The 18,788-nt window shown below is 37.4% G+C and overlaps 1 protein-coding gene across 1 annotated transcript in view; it reads right to left on the minus strand.

Annotated features, from left to right (window-relative positions):
* Positions 1–10,231: 10,231 nt before the first annotated feature.
* LOC100533405 (phospholipase C) overlaps positions 10,232–18,788 on the minus strand; it is a gene marked incomplete at its 5' end in the record, with an annotated part of 64,302 nt that continues 55,745 nt past the window's right edge. The window contains 5 exon segments of the mRNA NM_001204688.1: positions 10,232–10,351; positions 11,717–11,812; positions 15,624–15,716; positions 17,215–17,268; positions 18,489–18,557. Of these exon segments, the coding sequence (NP_001191617.1) occupies positions 10,232–10,351; positions 11,717–11,812; positions 15,624–15,716; positions 17,215–17,268; positions 18,489–18,557 (432 nt within the window).

The raw sequence follows: 18,788 nt of genomic DNA on the forward strand, positions 1-18,788 counted from the left end.
TAATTATAATAACAATAATAGAATTAATAATAATAATAATAATAATAATAATAATAAGGATAATAGAACAAAGAGCGAGACCAAAAAGTATTGCCAAAAGCCTGGAGGAAAATGTCTGTTCACTCCAGGTGGACATGCGGTGATGTGAAAACATCGGATGTACAAGACATGAGGGGATAAGCAACTGTACATGAGCTGACCCGCAGGATCCCTGATGGTCACTCATACCGAGAGAAAGAGAGGGGCGGGGAGGAGACAGATAGAGAGAGTGAGAGAGAATGTACATGATTTAAACGTCTGGCCTCAATCATCACCATATGGTAATTGTCATCACCATCATCGTCGAACACCACGTCCTGACCACCACGACAAGACTCAGTAGTTGAGCAATAACATATTCAGTGGGTATCTTTCAAACAAAACAATTCAAATAAGGAGTCTGAACTTTCTTCTAAACCATCGGGGCACCTCAAGGTTTTGTTTTTGTTGATGGGCAGTTGAAAAGAAAGAATGATCCATGCCTTTCCCACACACAATGTTTAGTGAATTGTCTTCGGACTGACAAGTCATTGTAACAGGAAAGGGACAAGAACAGTTGAACTGAATCATATTCTTTCATTGTTATTGGTATCTACAATATAGCGTGCTAATCTAAAAATGTACGGCATAAGTTATATCTTTTCAAAAACACACAAACACACACAGAAAATCTAGGGTAAGAGATTTTCTCGTTCAAGAATTAGTGAACTAAACTTTTGAAAAATTCCTGAAGAACAAACAGTGTGATATGGATAGATACTAGACCTAGGTAAAGGAAAGTAACCTTATGACACTAACAACAGCAAAATATGGAACATACAAGCGATTTGAAAAATAAACCAAAACTCCGCAATGAGAACATTTTGAAATATGGTAATTGTCATAGATCTAGTTAATGCAACTTATCCCATGTGCTATGCGTCACTCACTGCTTAAAGTTGAAAGTCAAAAAATTATTTCATAATGAACAATACATAGCACAATGACATAATGACATTACATGCACAACTCGAAAGTACTGAAATATCAAATACACACCTGTACTATAATTAGGTTTTGTCAGATTGGTTTAAAAATCAAATTTCATTACAAAAGGGAAAATACAAGAACAGTTTCCATCTTAAAAGAAATTGACTCGTCTTTACAGTGTTTCAAGAACACACCCATTCTTCGCTTTTTTCTGAGACATTGTTTTGTTGATAGGTAACAAGATTTCATTGGAAGTAAAGTCAAACACACTCCTTATTCAGTTTCTACAAAATCTTCTTTCCTTTGTTTGGGTGACCACAACAGAAATTTATGTAGTTTGAAAAAAATCCCATAGTATTTCTCTTAAAAGTTTACAGAAGTATGAGGGGTGGGGGCCATGTCAATGTGAATTAAATACCATGTAGGCCTAAACAAATTAAAGAGAAAAATTAAAGATCCAGTTGTTTTTTATAAATTGCAGTAGCTCACATTTTTATGCTCAAAGTTGAAATCCTTCCAAATTTGACAGTCAGTTGAGAGTCTTTCTTATCACGAGCTGTAACTTTAGGATTATTGATAACGTTAACAACTTTGAATATCTTGCAACTACATACTTCTAGATTCATTTTCGGCAATATGCTTTGCAGCTTTTAACAATTTCAAAAAGAAACTCTCATCACACGTTCGAATTGTACCGGGAAATATTTAAGTTCCCAGGACACACAGCCTTGCTGAAAATTTTGACACACTTGGGCTCATAAATATTTTGACAGACATGGGATTGAAGTGCACACAGTTCAACTTATTAAAACAAATGGACCGACATTTCTTCTGACACACTAAATTAGTACAGGCCAACACAAAAAAAGACAATATGTTACATTAAGTCTCTTGCGCCACCACCCACTACTTGTCGCTTTCAAGTTGTCCCTCTGATCCAGATTGAATGGTTTTGAACTGTGGTCAAGTGAGGTTATCATTGTATTATCATATGACATTGACATTACAATTGTCATTTTAGTGCATGGGAAAAAAGCAAGATAGGCAGACAAAAGATAACAGAGAGAAAGAAAAGAAGCACACTGTTGAAATCATGGATCCAAAAGAAAAAAACCCAAAAACATTTCAAGACAATAACATGGAACAAATCAAGAGAAAAAGAAGGGAAAATCTAAAATATAAAACACTCCCCTGACCAGGCTAAGCCAAAGAGTTTTATTTTATATATTAACTCAGATATAAACGGCAAAGAACAGAAATGCGGAGAGATGGTAGGAACAGATCAGTTTTTTATAGGCTGAGGCAACTAGGGTTACATCAAATGTTCATGTATGGTTTGATTCATCAACGATCCCCCCAAAGAAGAAAAATACAACATGCGAATGTTAATGTAACAAAAGGTAGGCCTACAGATAAAGCAAAGTAAATTAATCGATCAGTTAACAGCAATGAGAGAAAGCTTGGCTAGATTGTGCGCTGGGAGATTCTGCAAAGACATAGTAACAAAGCAAACGACACAAATAAAATCTTGTATAAAAAAGCAGACCTGAGCTGCAGTTACTAAAATCAGGCTCCTACAAAAACAAAACAGCAAACAGTTAACTGATGTTCTAAAAAGAACTAACTCAGCAATACAAAAGAATTAATTACGTGATAAATTATTAACATAGCATCCCCTTCGCAGGGTTTCAAACTTCCATTATGATAAATATTTTATAAACAATTCTTTATACACGAACAAAGTTCAGAAGCATTGTGAAATAATGATAAAAATCATATTCGTATAAAAAGATTTCTTGCAAAAGCTCTCAAGCTACATAAAGAGTAATGAGAAAGAACACAGTAATGTAACAGCTGTACCAATACAGACAAATGTAGAGCTCATCCATGTTCACGCTATGCACGCGATGCAGAGACAGCGAAGAGGTGTCTTAGATCTCAGTATCACAGATGAAATCAAACATGAACAGGCTCATGTTTGTGAGAATCTCAGACAGGCTCAGGTCAGTGAGAGCCATTAGACTACCAACATTTTCCTAACAGACACAGCACAATATCAAATTTGCAATATAATGTCTCCAATAATCTTTGCATGGACTTCTTAGCTAAGGGTCATTCTACAGCAAGAAAATATACTACTATAAGCACTTCTCAGCTGAATATAATACCTTGAACCTTACCTTAGCTCAGCCAGATCTCATTTTATATAACTATGAAGAAGTACACTGCCAATTAAGCAGCAATGGGAAAGAAGCTCTCCACAGAACCTTCTATCACTCAAGAGACTGCAAAGGATGCTCAGGCTAATTCCAAGACTTATTCTCACAAACATGAACGCACAAACATACTACAGAAAATATGTTGATATTTTCTAGCAATAATGGTTTAGCCTGCTCATCTGTGTAAAAACTATAAACTGACAGTTTACCTTCTGATTCTCCTCAGCCAGCTGTTCAGATGTACCAAGTCCAACATTTTGAAATTCTTTAAAAATTCCCGTTCCTCAATATGTGGTAGTGGTTGCATGTACTCATTAAATATTTTGTCAAAATTCAAATTTTAAAAGTTGAAAAAAAAAGTTTTTAAAAATTACATAACATGGATACAATAGTTGAAAGAATAAAACAGATCTTTTTCCCATTCCTGAAAGATTTTGCTTTTTTGGCTTAGAAAATTTGAACAGCTTGCAGATGTTCTGCTTTATTCTAACCACTGGGCCAGGGGTCCTGCCTTTCTGCAACTTATGTCCAGTAGGATGTTCACATGAAACTTATATATAAATCAAACATTTGTTTGTACATATATTGTAGTCAGTTAACTGTGATGTATATGATGTAGAGTGGTGAACACTTTATGGAGGAGGAATATGTGACAAAAAGTATGATCACATCTGGTTTCTAACCCTCACATTCATGAACACATGTAGTGTACATTCGAACACAAGAGCTGAAACCCATGCCCATCCGCACATATAAGTGCACAGTCAACTTGAGCAAATACAATGACGCAGGTCACAAAAGTTGTCATCCGCTGACAAAATCCCAGTAATTCGGGTCAAAGGACTGGTCAGGAATAGATGTTAAAAAATCTTATGGTGGCTAAGAAAATATCGATTAAAAATAATTCTTGACATCACTATGGTCAAGAATGCTATGTTTGCTGAGCCAGAACTCACCCCCTCTCTCCCCTTCCCCTTCCCACCAATTTCTTGACAATACATTTTGTCCCATCTGGTCACTTACTGTCGGGACTTATTGTCAATCGTAATCTTTACCACCACAAAATAATTCTTCAATCTAAACAACACAGTAAAAATTAAGCAATCCATCCATCCACACACCACAATTGTGCAACACCACTGCTTTTGTCTAAAAGCCCCCAGTGTTGCCCTTGCCATGGCCAATAAGGTGGGACTTCAACTACGCAGTAGAGCACGGTAGTGCGGTAAAACTTCAACTAAACTGGCACCAACATTTTTATGAATCCTAATAATTAGGCTGTAAAGCAATCTGACGGAGTATTGAGCTGATTTTCGGGTAATCAAAACAATTAATTGAGCGAACGGCTACTATATGAAACTAAGTACAGCTTTAAAAATCTCGCAAACACTTTATTAAAGCAATTAAAAAAGAACTCAACACATCACACAAATATCCTAGAGCTATTCAGAGCAACTGCTGAAACCAGGTATTCATTTACATCAATTTTCAAAATGAACAATGGTAAATTCTGAGCATGAGTCAAGTGCAGTGGTGAAATGTATGGACATGACATTTAAGTATTCATCTACCAGTACTGTATACTCATACTTGAGTCCAATATACACGGTCAGAGCTCAGTTTTCAAGATGTGTTCAGGTAACAAAATATAATTCCTGTTGTTTCTCACCTTCCTCCATGACAACACTTCTCTCACACAGCTCTGTGACACTAAGGTGTAGTTCTTGAACAGTCAACACAACAGACAGCAAAATTTAATCAGGAGATTTAGACAGCTGCAAACCTGAATTAAAGCACTTACAAAAAAAAACCCAGAGCACACACTGACCACCTGCTTCATTTTAGTGATATTGTTGTCTGTGATACAACCTCTTAGGGGGGGGGGGGGGGGGGGAGACTTGGAGATACTTTCTTCAAAACAATGCTTTCTATATTTATGCTGTTTCACACAGCATGTCAGGCAGGATTTTCACTTTCGTCCTAGTCCTCACTGACATCTAAGATTTTATCAATCACAAATTGTAGTTACGATTTTGAATGCACCATAATTGTTTTACATTCCAGTCCAAACAATTCAGATTTTTCAGGAAGCAGGCTGCCTCAAGTCTACCTGTCAGGGCTAAACCAGTCTAATAAGGACAATATCCAAGCAGACAGGTGGAGATGTTCCATGAAAGAAGTTCCCTAATAAAATGGAATTAGAGCACCACAGCGGAGAGATTGACAACTGTTACAGAGCAGATCAGGTATTTCATTCTGCATTCCATCATAAAGCTCAAAATTAGTCTATTGAGAAGAGAAATGATACTCTGTCTGTATACCACAAGATGGGACTACTACAAGAGTACTGTAGATTACTAATGCTGTCTCGATTATATAACGTAATTCTTTAATATAATTGTGTCACTTAATATGGAGATGCAGTTCACATATAGTCCAAAACAATCATCGAAAAACTGATGAGTTATTACCTACAGAAATTAGTGATACTGTACCTGAAACAATATTTCCACAGTATTTTATTATAATGAAAAAAAGCTCTCAATATTACCGAATAACAAATTTAAAGACTCATTGCACCCTAAAACAGACTTTCAATAAAACATTTTTCTATCCTAAAATTTCCAGTCCATATCATATCATAGCTTCTCAACGTCTTTCTTAGTTGTATGACCTGAACGACAACACAACAACCACCTGTCTGGGGGCTGGGTACAAGAAGACAGAAACAACACAAAGGAAGTCAAACAGAAGAACCCCACCAACACAGGGCCCTCAACCCATTTGATCCTCTCTTTCTCTCCACTGCTGCACACTCCACTGCTGCACACTCCAATCCTTCACCCTCTCTACATGATCTTTATGTCAAACACAAAGACAAATTGTGGAGACAGACACAAGATGAGCACTTTAATCAAACCTTTAGTTGATAAGAAATATCTTTCAAGAGGAGAGTGCATTAGAAAAGCATTTGTTAATATGTGCGCAAACCTTGCTATTCTTTCCTCTCAGTATAAACATTAACCACCAAACACACTAACAATATGAAAAAACATTTTCATTTTATCAGTGCAAGGAACTTAATTTTACTACTTTTACAAGGAGTTCTCCAGTCCTGATATGAAAATACAAGGATACAGTACACAGCACAAATGAAATTAAAAAACTTATTCTTATGACCGTTGAGTAAGAACCACAAGTGCAGATCAGTTGATCAAATTTCAACAATCTAGATATTATGTAAACAGACAGAATGTTCAGTGGTTGCCATCGACTCTCTTTTACTATACCTCAGTCAACACACTTCTCAGAAGACAATATTATATCACAGAGAGATTCCACACCAACATCACAGAAATCTAACAGATCACAGACACAGATATTTATATATATATAGATATATATATATATATGAAGATCTGAAGAAAAACTATAAATATTCAACACACTTCTGTCAGCCTCAGGTAGCTATCCTGTCAGAAGAGATTCGAACATTGAGGTACCATGAACACAAAAGTACAATATCTCTCAAACTTTAGACAATGCCTCAAAGCAACAAAATGGTCCTAGACATGGATGTCAACATCTTGCCTGGCTAGAGAACCAGAGATTGCAATACCACATAGTTACTGCATTTAAATCCAAAATTAACTGCACTGACTCTTAGATTTACAGAAATTACACCCAAGGCTTATGATATACCAGAAATATTTTGAGAAGTGGCACCTCTAAAACACGTTTAAAGTCATCATACCTGCATCACATTAACTTTAACACTTTGTAGTCACACAGCCAGCAGTACAAAATACACCGTCTGGTCACTCAGCCAGGAGAGTGACTGCAGCGGACTACTTGGGCCTGCGGCGCCAGGCGACCGGAACGGATCATTTTCACTGTCGCATTATTGGCCAAGTGACCGCAAAGTGTTAACAGATCTCAAAATCTTGTATTTTGTCCTGTTCACATTCTCAGCCCCACAACTTCCTATGCAATTTAGAAACTTCCTAATGTTCATATTTTTTAATTTTGTTTGTGAAGTGGAAGTAAAAGTAAATTCTAATAGCTGATCTCTGCTGTACACTTGCCCCACTAGAAATGAAAACTTTGTGATAGCTCAATGCCAGAGATCTACTTACGAAACAGCCAAACAAACCACTGAGGAGCACACATAAGAGGAAAAGTGCCATGCCTGCCAGTTCTGGCCAGGTTGAAGTCTAGCTCTGCACTTTTTACTGGCTGATTTTAGCCGCAAGGGAAAGATTAAAAGATAAATAACTGACAGTTGTTAATATTGAAGTCATTAATGACATCATCAAGACGCTCACATTAACTGACACATGGAAAAAAAAGAAGCCAGCCGCACTCGAAGACTTCTTTTGCGACTATAAAAATGAAATAATAACATGAGAAAAAGGTGTTTGACAGTGACAGTTGTGGACATTCAATCAAAGTCAAGTCGTAAGAAAGAAGTGTGCTCTCTCTCAAAGACAATTGGTCTCTTTTAAGCGCAAGGGGGCTATCCCGAAAAATGTTGTTTTGAGAAAATCAAAGGTAAAGTTTTTGGACCCTTGTTCAGTTTCTTTAAATGACAAAGAGAATTTTCTCTATAACCAAACAAATATTTACACCAATGAAACCAAACTTCTCCTATACGTAGGATTTCTGGAAACCCCAGAAATCTGGGATAGCCTGCTTGTCCTTAAAAGCGACCAATTATCCCTCACCCCTCCCCCACAGTCAGGCTAGCTAGAAAGGACAATGCCTTTAGATGTTGCAATGGGACCCAGCATATATGTTCTATAGGGGATAAAACATATATCTGAAAACATGCATACACATGAGTACATGAACACAAAAATGTATCACACAATGGTTGTTCTATGAGCCACATCTGTTGACAATAGAGGAATCTTATCCACTCAGACAATCATTATGTATCAATAACTATGGACAAAATATTGTTGTAATTTGATTATGTCACCAGTATCAAAATTGGTATCACTATGACTTGCATTGACTTCACCCCCTCTTGACAACAGGAAATATCTCACACTCAGATCAACACTTTGTTCCACCATCTTCATGGTCAGATATAATCTGGATCATCCAGAAGAAATGTATCTAACAAACTATTTCATCCCATGTCATACCCATTATAATTGGCGAAAGCCAAGACCCAAATAAACTTCACTCATTCACTGATTTATTCATTGATTCTTCATCACTAGACAGCCGATTCCTTTCAAGTACACCATCCACTTAAAAGTATTCTGCATATCAAACAAGAAGGAGTTAGCATATTCGAATAGCAACTGCAGATTATGCAGCACGGACTGCCCTGTCTCGCATGAGACAAACCAGAAATGACCAATGTGTACATGACATAATAGCAGGGCCAGCCCACATGGGAGCCGAGATCAGAAAATCTTCTAGTTATAAATTACCAAGACAATTACATCAGAAGAAAAGGAACAATTGATGGTTGTATTAAGCAGAGGGCACTCAATTATTGCAAGTAGGAGTCGAAAAATGTCCTCGTGTAAGTATTTAACAAAATAACAAAACGCATAGATTACAAATAAAAATCAGTCATGATACAAACTAACTAAAAGATGTACACAAATCTTAGGCTGAAAATAAAAACAATTTAAAGTAAAACAACAATGACAAAAACATGATAAGCATTGCATTGTATACATTTGTAAATGTACTGAATTGAAAGTCTATCCCAGACGGTAGGCAAACATGCAGAACCCTTGACAAAACTGGCGGAAGAACACTATAAATCTATTCACAAATGACCAAATGATCAAGACTATGTACATCATTGCTAGTACCAGATCAATATTTCTGAACAACATTCTCTCTGTACAGCAATGAAAACCATCACAAATGATAACAGTGAAATGTTGTTTGTGTGTTGCAGGAGCTCCAAGTAGGCCTACACATACATCAAACATTTGAATGAGCATCCAGAATTACAAGTAGACCTGTCACCCATGGCAGATCACAAAAAATAAAAAAATAAAAAATAAACAGTAACAAAATGAAACCCTAGACCAGAAAAATTCATTAATAATGTTAAAATTTATAAGTATGAGAGAGAATGGAAAACTTGTTTTATGCTCGCAGCATGCAAAAGCAAATAAAACAAATGAACTAATCATTTAAGAAAATCCCAGTACCTCTATTTCTGAGAATTTTCCATAAATTCCAAAGCTCATATCTTGGAGAACACAAAAAGGACAAAAATGTAACCAGCACAGGTTTGAGCAAAAAATAGTACCATTGTCAAATCAGAAAAAATGGAAAAGATTACAGAGAAATCACAATGGTGGGTATGTTTGCATGGCATTGGTCACAAGCGTTATTTGTTTGATAGAATCTGAGCTGAAAATGTGGTGGTAAATCCCATCCAGGGCATGTCTAAAAGTAACAAAACATACAGCAAGTGGGGGGACAAACTGGGAAAGAGAGTAATTGTATCTTATCGTTGTCAATGTCAGACAGATGGGCTGAACACAGAGAAGTGTACCGAGTCCAGTCTAGATTTACGCTGGTACTTTGGGATGAATACCAACACCAAAAAGGGAGTGCAATGTTCGGCAATGACAGATGCATGTCTGGTGCAGCTAATAAGGAGCGGAAAGGTGGAAAATCTCATCCTGACAGACGCTGGTAAATTAGGGGTGGAATATGGGAATGAGTTTAATGTTCAGAAATGTCCAGTACGAGTAAAGTGAGGTAAAAAAGGTATGGAAAGGAGAGTAACATCCAGCAATTACTACTGCAGGTAAGTAGGTAGAACAAGTGAAACAGTCTGACATCCAGTTATGACCCATGAAAGGAAGTAGAGCTGAATATGGAAATTGAGAAAACTAGGAAGGGTTCTGCAAAGAAGGATTGTGAGTGAGAGGAGACAGGAATACAGATTGCTGTGAAGAAATTGGGAAAACCAGGTGAGTGGAAGATGAAGGAAGAATGATATGCAAAATTCATCAGGATCATGACTCTTCTAATAAGAGAGCTGGAGGATCTTCATCAGACGTCGGTGAGCTGGGGACATCTGTCTGACCTGCAACTTCCCCCTTTGCCAGACCAGTGGACACAGCAGCTTCTTTGATCTGAGGGGCACAAGAAAAATATGGGGTTTTACAGGGGCGCACAAAAATACAGAAAAAGATACAGGGTCCAAGATGGGCATAAAGAAATACAGACATAAATACAAGGTTTGACGAGCAAACAGACACACAGGCTGAAATACAGTTTTACAGGGGTTCACAGAAATACAGGGTTGGCAGGAGCTTACAGAAACACAGACAAAATACAGGGTATAACAAGGCTGCACAGAAACACAGACAGAAATATGTTGACAGACACAGATATACAGAGTTTGACAGAAGCTCACAGAAAATAAGGGTCGGATTGGAGCTCATAAATTCACAGGGTTTATAGAGGTACACAGAAACGACGCATTTAACAGTGTTTGACAGAGGCAGACAGAAATCAGTTATGAGGTCATAAAGAAATACAACGGTTTGACAGGGGCACAAAGAAATATGCAGGGCCGGCAAAAAAATATTGGGTAAAACAAGGGCACACAGAAATACAGGGATTAACAGGGGCATATTATAGAAACGTAGTTTTACGAACTCTTACAAAAAACAAAGTTGCAAAACTCTCTTGCAACAGAAACCATGGCTGCACGATAAACGTGCTATGAGATAAAGAAATGTGATTGTCATAGCGTCTTAAACTGTTCACTTATAGGTCTTTTACTTCTAACTGACCACCTTTATTTGAGTCTTACATTAACAGCAGGGTCTTTAAATAACATTCCTTCTCTCAAAGCCATATTCTTCTGACACTTTCTTTAATCCTTAAACATTTATTTTTTATACAAAACCATTCACACTTCCATATCCCATCAGCTTACTTGATATTACTTTGGACTATAAGGGTGGGGAGGGTTGGAGTAGGCACTAGACTATGGTTCAAATCCTAGCTTTCTTGAGTTTGGGCTGTTTTTACGTCTCTTCACCAAATGGATTGTTACTTTCAAAGACTTCCCCTATTCATTGTCTCTTTCATCATCATCATCACCAAGTGCAAGATCTGTGACAGACATCGGCAATCATTGATCTCCATATATTAATTTCTTGGATGCTCTCAAAAGAGCTACATAATCCTGATCTTTCCTCGTCACCCATCCGTTTAGGCTCTACAAGTAGGTCTACCTCTGCCTTGCTGCTTTCAATTTTGCCAGTACGAGCTAAATGTTCAAGGCTTTTATGTCTAAGTGTTCCAGAAACTGCCTTTGTCTTTGCCTGATTGTTTTTATCGGCAAGACGCCCACCTGGGCATCATCAAAAGCTACATGTACCTTATTTGATTTCTTTTTACAGTGGTGTCAAATCCATACCAATGTTATGCCCTTGAACATAGTATACAATCACTGTTAGTCCAATGAACCTAACAGACATATTCACCTGTCTGATGTATTCCTGGCAGTCTTTCTTGGCCTGAACCAGCAGGTCTGCTTGGCCCTTCAGAACTCGGATATTCCAGGCAAAGTTCTCTGCTGCCTGCATAACACGAAAAATGAGAATACGTGCGGGTCAGATTCCAATTGAGATAACAGTCTCTAGATAAGAAGTAATGACTGGAGAGGTTCAAAATTGCAGAATTGTCATGTGTTTGAACAGGCATGTTTATAGTGAGAGTAAAACAATCTTAATCAGAGGAATTTTTTTTTTTTTAGGGGTGGGGGGTTTGGGGGGTTTAGGGGCGGGGTTTGGTTTGTTTTAGGTTTTTTTTTTTTGGGGGGGGGGGGGGGGGGACGGGTTTCATTTATATGCATAATTTGTAATTGTAAATGTTGCACGGACCAATAAATACAATTTAGACCATTTAGGACATGGGCTGCTTTGACCCTGCTTCTCAGGGTCATCCTGGGCTAAGGGGAGTCGCTCAATAAGAAAAATTTCCCTAATCAGAAATCGAACTTGTGTCTTCTGTGATGAGTGTAACTACAACATCACAGACAGCGCAGCACTGGAGGTTCATTTAGAAAGAGGGAAAAAAATATTTAAATTTAAAAAATCTTAAGAGAAACCAAGGTTAAAGAGCTTGACGGATATATTTTCACTCACAGCAACTGATTTACATGTACAGCATTCAAAGAAAGCAAAAGAATTATCGGTTCACACACACACACACACACACACACACACACACACACACACACACACACACACACACACAACTGGTGGTTACATCATCACAGAAACTCGCTCTCAAATGGGGTTAACTTGTTAAGACAAAGAACAACACCCATAGGTTAAAAAATTTATATTTTCCTGTTTCTTTTCCAAGAACAGTGTCAAAATAGCACTGAAACATGAGGGACCACAACTGGTTCACAGTTAAACTACAGAAATATGGTTCTCCATGAAGTGAACTGGCAGGTCTTTCGAACAGGGTTGTTTTCAGTGAAAAAAGATGTGGAGGCGACTTAATTCCTTATTCTCTACTCATAAAATAAAACTACAAAACCTTTTAACATTTGCAGATGCAACCATATAAAGAAATAAAGTTTTTATCTTCATTTTGCTAGCTTAACATGCTTTCTGTTCTGATCTAGAACATATAAATGAACAACCAACATTATTTAGTACATGTATGCACATTGTAGGCTATCTATTATATCCCCCCCCCCCTCTGTGCTACAGAGTATTAGAGTCCCAATCTCTCTAGAAACAGAAACAATCAACTTAAACATGAATTTCATGAATAGAACATCAAAGTGCTGGAGTCTCACAATACAACAAAAGCTGGACCAGGTACAATGAATCAAGAAGAAATGAATTCGCTGGCAGTAAGTAAAATCAATTTCTATTTCAAGAAGGGTGCCTTTTCACAACACAAAACAGTAAGGGGAACGTACAGTGTTAGGCTTTGGGTTAGTCGTTAGAGTGAAAAGCTCAAAGTAATCCCATTTTTGAGTTGCCTTCAGGGTGGTGGTGGTGGTGCAAGTGTTAGAGTGCCTTCAGTTTAGGAAGAAGATTATAAAGCTCCAGAATTACAGAGAAAGTTTTATCTCCTCGACCGTGATCTGAGATCAAGGTTTTAGGGCACTTTGTTATTGATAAGAGACTAGACAGTTGTCTGTGAGTGTAGAATTAGGAACACATCTAGAATCTATACAACTAGAGCAAGCCTGAACAAAAATGTAAAAAACAAGTAACATAAATATATGTTTTTTTGTATGAAAAATTTTAGTGAAATTTTGTTAGGTGCATCTATGTCTGCAGATTTTCACAACACTAATATCCTAAGTCAACAAAAAGGATTAAGCTGCAATAAATTTAATTGCTAATTTAATGTTACATTAATGATTTGTAAAACAGTGGCTTAACACCAGAAAGCCTTCTGAAAAAGAACTTCATTCTACCAGTATGATACAGTGCAGAGAATGGGTCACTCAAGGATGTAATGAGACCAGAGAGGTGATGAATATGAAGATGAAACAATGACTGAGAATAACGCCACTCATTCAGACATTTGTACCATCTACCTGCACTCGAAAAAAGGTAATGTGACCATACCATGGTCTGAGAGCATTACAGTTTCAGATGACTGAAAACCAAAACTTAACATTGAAGACAGGTAAAAATAGCCTATTATCAGCTGTAAAGGACTGAAGCAAAAAGACTTTATATTTTCCCCTCGTAGAACTTCTCTCTGGCAGGCAGTCTTGGTTGTATTGTTAATTGAGAAGATACACAGCGCATAACACACTTTGATTTATACGGGGTGTCTAAAAAAAGGGGGGACCTACTTAAAGGCCAATAACTTAATCACCCATGCACTAATTTCAACAAAACTTTGAACAAACAACATTTAACCTGAGGCGGGGGGGGGGGGGGGGGGGGGGTCAAGTTTGTAAATATTCAGAAAATCCTAGATTTTTAAGACATTGCAAATATTGCTTCCCTCAATTTTGGGTGAAACATTTAAAAACTTGATATTTCTCGAACATGTTGCTTGATTTTTTTTCATACTAACAAATGTAACATTCCACTAGATGAATTTTATTTTTTCAAAGTTTTGTTGAAAGTAGTACAAAGGTGACCAAGTTATTGCCCTCTAAGTGGGTCCTTTTTTTAAAGACACCTGGTATTTAAGGTGCTGCTGGACTCAACTTCTTACACCAACATCAGGCTGAAGAAGACTGTGAGGTGAGATGGCCAGCTTGTGCGAGGAGTGCATAATTTATCCCCTGTCACAGCTGTGCTTTTTGCCCAGATGGTGACATACAGATATACCACACAAAGAGCAAGTTTACATTGCCAGACTCTTTAGCTTCTTCATAACTTAGTGCCTGGGTGTCGATTTGACAAGGGTGAATATGACCGTAATCGTGGTCTCTTAGGATCAAATATAGCAGCAACTGAGTTGTTACGTAATAAACACAGTCAAGAGGCATTCATGACTGTACTTTTCTCCATGGATCGTTACAAACTATGACAAACACTGGTTTCGTTCTTCACCTCCAAGGACTCGCACATAGGCATTATATTATGAAAAGCGAAGACTCTTTCTTGTGGCTCCAACAAACTTTGAGACAGGTTGCAACTCTCCATGTGGTCTTTTACTAAAGTCTTACTTCAATTTGACAGATTGGCATTATAATGTGGAGTACAGGCTAAAAAGCAAATTATAACAATGGTTAAACTTACCAGGATCTGTGGGGAGCAAATAATACAAGAACATTAAACCAAAAAATAACAACATAACGTTTTGTTAAGTCATACAATAAAACTTAAAATGCAACACGAAACTGAAAGATGGACTAACTCACGGTACAAATCAAGAAAACTAAAAGTGTCAAAAAAGACAAGTCCAGAAAAGCTGGGAAGAGATGATTATTACAGCCATTGTTGTTGATACAGTAAGAGAGAGCTTAGTATGATGCTTTCCGTTTTATTATTCTATTCAATAAAATGCCAGGCAGTAAAACGTGCTGACCATGTAGAAGTTTTTTCTACCTCTATCCTTTTACAGAAACCATAGGAAGATGCTTGTTATTGGAATTTGTGCCATGAGGAGATAGATGCTTCTTTCCAGCACAAGATTTTAAAAAATAATGTGATAGTTTTGAGGCCTAACCTCAAACCCTTGCAAACTAAAAGCTCCCACGTCTTCATGGGGGAGGGGTGGGGACTACAAAACCTGCTTAAAAATAATAATAGTTCAAGGATCTGGCAAAAAACGACACTATAGTATTATTCAGAATCAACAGGGTAATAAAGAAAGAACTATTATTGAATTATGAATGCACACTGCGTGTTTGAGATAAAAAAGCACTCAGAGAACATTATTGCAGCCCCTCACCTTAACCAGCTTGCGTCCCTTGAGTCCTGCCTGCTGACAGAAGTTCTCCAACTCCTCATGCCATTCCAAGCCTGCACGCTGACAGTGAAGTAACTAGGAGCAGAGAAGAAAATTCTATAGGCCTACAGATAACACTCAAAAGTATTAACAAAAACTTGACAACAACAAAATGATGATTCATTTCGGAAAGAGAAATGCACTTTGATCTTGAAACAACAGTAACATACAATCACGTAATACTCTTATGAAACTCTCTTTTTGGTTCATAAACAGCACATCTGTCCAGAGAGGTCACAACACTTACAGGAAATATTTCAAACCCCCCCTCCCCACTAAATGTGAAGTCCACACAGATTAGAATCTAAACCTTTACACAAGCTTGTCAAGTAAAAGACCTATAGCACAGAAACAGCTGGCCAGGGCATATCATCAGCTCAGGGGGTATCGTGCTGCCATATGGTGCAAAAGACCCTGGTTTGAATCCCTAATGAGTGGTTCTGGACTTCAGTTGTCTTGGGCTACTTGGTTTGGTCTGATCAGGGACGTCCCACCTCCTCAATAGTCTTACAGTGTTAAAAGGAGCATTAAAGCTATACAATACCATGCACCGAGTCAGCTTGGGTAACATTTTTCAGGAACGAATTAGAGTGTCTCTGTGTCCAGACAATAAATAAGAACATGCCCTGTCTAGGTACAGAGAGCTTATTAGAAATCAGTAGGCCTACACTGTGATTAAAAAAACCCTACATATTTGTAATTTGATATAAAAATGAGTGAAAACTTGCAAGAATTTCTTCGTATCACTTAGCCTACTTGGTCCTGGTTGACAGACAGACAAACAGACAGATAGAAAAAAAGACGATTGATGTTGGGTGCTTATCAATTTCAAAAATTTTTGCACTGGTATGTAGGCCTACGCATGTGTTGATATGATGTTATTTATCAATAACAAGGGATACAATACTGCTATTCTGAGTTGTTAAAACAAAGTCTCAAGATTGAGCTTCCTTAAAAAATTTATGACTGTGAAATGGAAGTTTACATTTCAATTCTAAAGACTTGAAGCATAATATGAGAGGCAGCATGGTGAAATCAGGCGCTCGTCAAAATAATGAAATCGAAGAAATCAGCATTTTTCGGCCATTTTGGAATTTTAAAAGAATTTTTGTTTTATGACTCAGCACCTTTCATTCAAAGACACTTTAATGTGTGGATTTTATGAAAAAAAATGGTTGATATAAAGGCACGAAACTGTAAATTTGCAGATTCCAAGGGCTCTTGAGTTATGGAAGTCACCAAACTTTGGCGGCTATTTTCTCGCTAATTTTACTTATGAAATCAGGTGACCCGACCTACTTCAATTGCAAATATCTCAACTTCTACTCAAGATAAATAGATCTTTTTATATCAAAAGCAAGGCAAATTAGCAGCCTTTAAGATGATGCCAATAATGCCATACGCCTCAAAATTGACAAACGCCCGAATCCAACGTGTCGTGACACATATGATTTTACTTGCTTTTATGTGCAGGCCTACACATCAATTACTTCAATTTTGTTCTCTTTATAAACACTGGCAAAAATAGCATTACCTTTTCATAGACAGTGTCAGCATTTTGAATCATGCTTCTGCATTCATTGATGAGCTGAAAAACAAGGTGTAAAAACAAAGCTATTCACTGCACAAACTGAACTGAAAGTGCAATAAATCACAAAGAAAACACAATGTTGTGCGTTCATTGCAAAGTCATTGTAAAACCCATTGAAAGCCACAACAAAAGCAGAAGTTTTTATATTGCAAACTTAATTTGAAAAAACTTGCATCTTTCTTTGCATTGGAACCTTATATTTCACAAACAGCAGTTAGAATAATTTCTAACTCAAGAGAAAAGTCAAAGTGGGGGAATAGGACCCAAAAAGAAAGAAGAAAGAGAGAGAGAGAGAGAGAGAGAGAGAGAGAGAGGGGGGGGAGGAGGGGGGGGGGTTGGGCAGACAGTCAGGAGAGAGAGAGAGAAAGAGAAAGAGAGGGGGGGGGGGGGCAGAACAGTCAGGACAGACAGACAGACAGACAGACAGACAGACAGACAGACAGACAGACAGACAGACAGACAGACAGACAGACAGACAGACAGACAGACAGACAGACAGACAGACAAACAGACAGACAGACAGACAGACACTGAGTGACTTTGGATGGATGAGGAAAAAGCTTTGTTGTTGAAAAATTGTAGACTTTTATAATTGCATGTGTTCGTATTGATATGTAATCTATTTCAACTTTGTGTTGCAGCAGCTGATAAAAGAACACTGGAAAATTTTCACAACAGACAAACAATCAATATATCCTTCATCATCTTATGAAGACGCTTGAAAAAATCTTAAAGCAACATAGCTTTCAAGAATTAGTCCATGTTATCTCCACAGCTCTCAAAACATCTTTTCCTCTTCCATAATTGATTACAATTAAATGATATTCTAAGTCACATTAAAAGCAGGCCTGAACAGATTTTAAACATGCTGAAAGAACACATTATATAAATTAGAAAGGATCATTGTTAGCTGACCATTTTTAATGAAAGGAAGGGGCATTATTGCTGTAAAACTTTTTTTTTTACCCCATTCCGCTAAACAATCCACAACTGCACATAAACAGAGAAAGAAGAATGGCATTCCAGTCATACTCTGAGAAACATTCTCCTGTCTTCAACATCTCTGAAATCTACAGACGTCTATCTCAAAGTAGCATTTACATCTTTGCCTCTCTAATGTCCAGATTCTCCATCAATTCGAAATTAAGGTGTCTAAAGTTCAGTCAAATTTACAGAACGAAACCTTCGCAAATCAAATAAAAACTATCTGTACTCACCTCTTCGAATGAGCTTAAAGACTTCTTGAAAATTTCTGGAAGGGTACCTTGAGCCTCAATATATGGATACTGCAAAGAGCATATGGGACATTTGAGTGAGAGAAAAAAACCACCAGAATGTATCAATGAAAACAGATTACTCTAACAACTTTTCTGGGAGTCCATCAGTACATTGGCATTTGGGCTAAAAGTAGTCTTACTGCAAGCAAATAACATGCTCCTCACAAGACATGTGAGGTCACAAGCCTTGATGTATGAACACACACTCACAAAACTAACAGGCAACTGAAATTAAAGGGA

Source organism: Aplysia californica, unplaced genomic scaffold (genome assembly GCF_000002075.1).
Source record: "Aplysia californica isolate F4 #8 unplaced genomic scaffold, AplCal3.0 scaffold00788, whole genome shotgun sequence".
Classification (NCBI taxonomy): Eukaryota; Metazoa; Mollusca; class Gastropoda; order Aplysiida; family Aplysiidae; genus Aplysia; species Aplysia californica.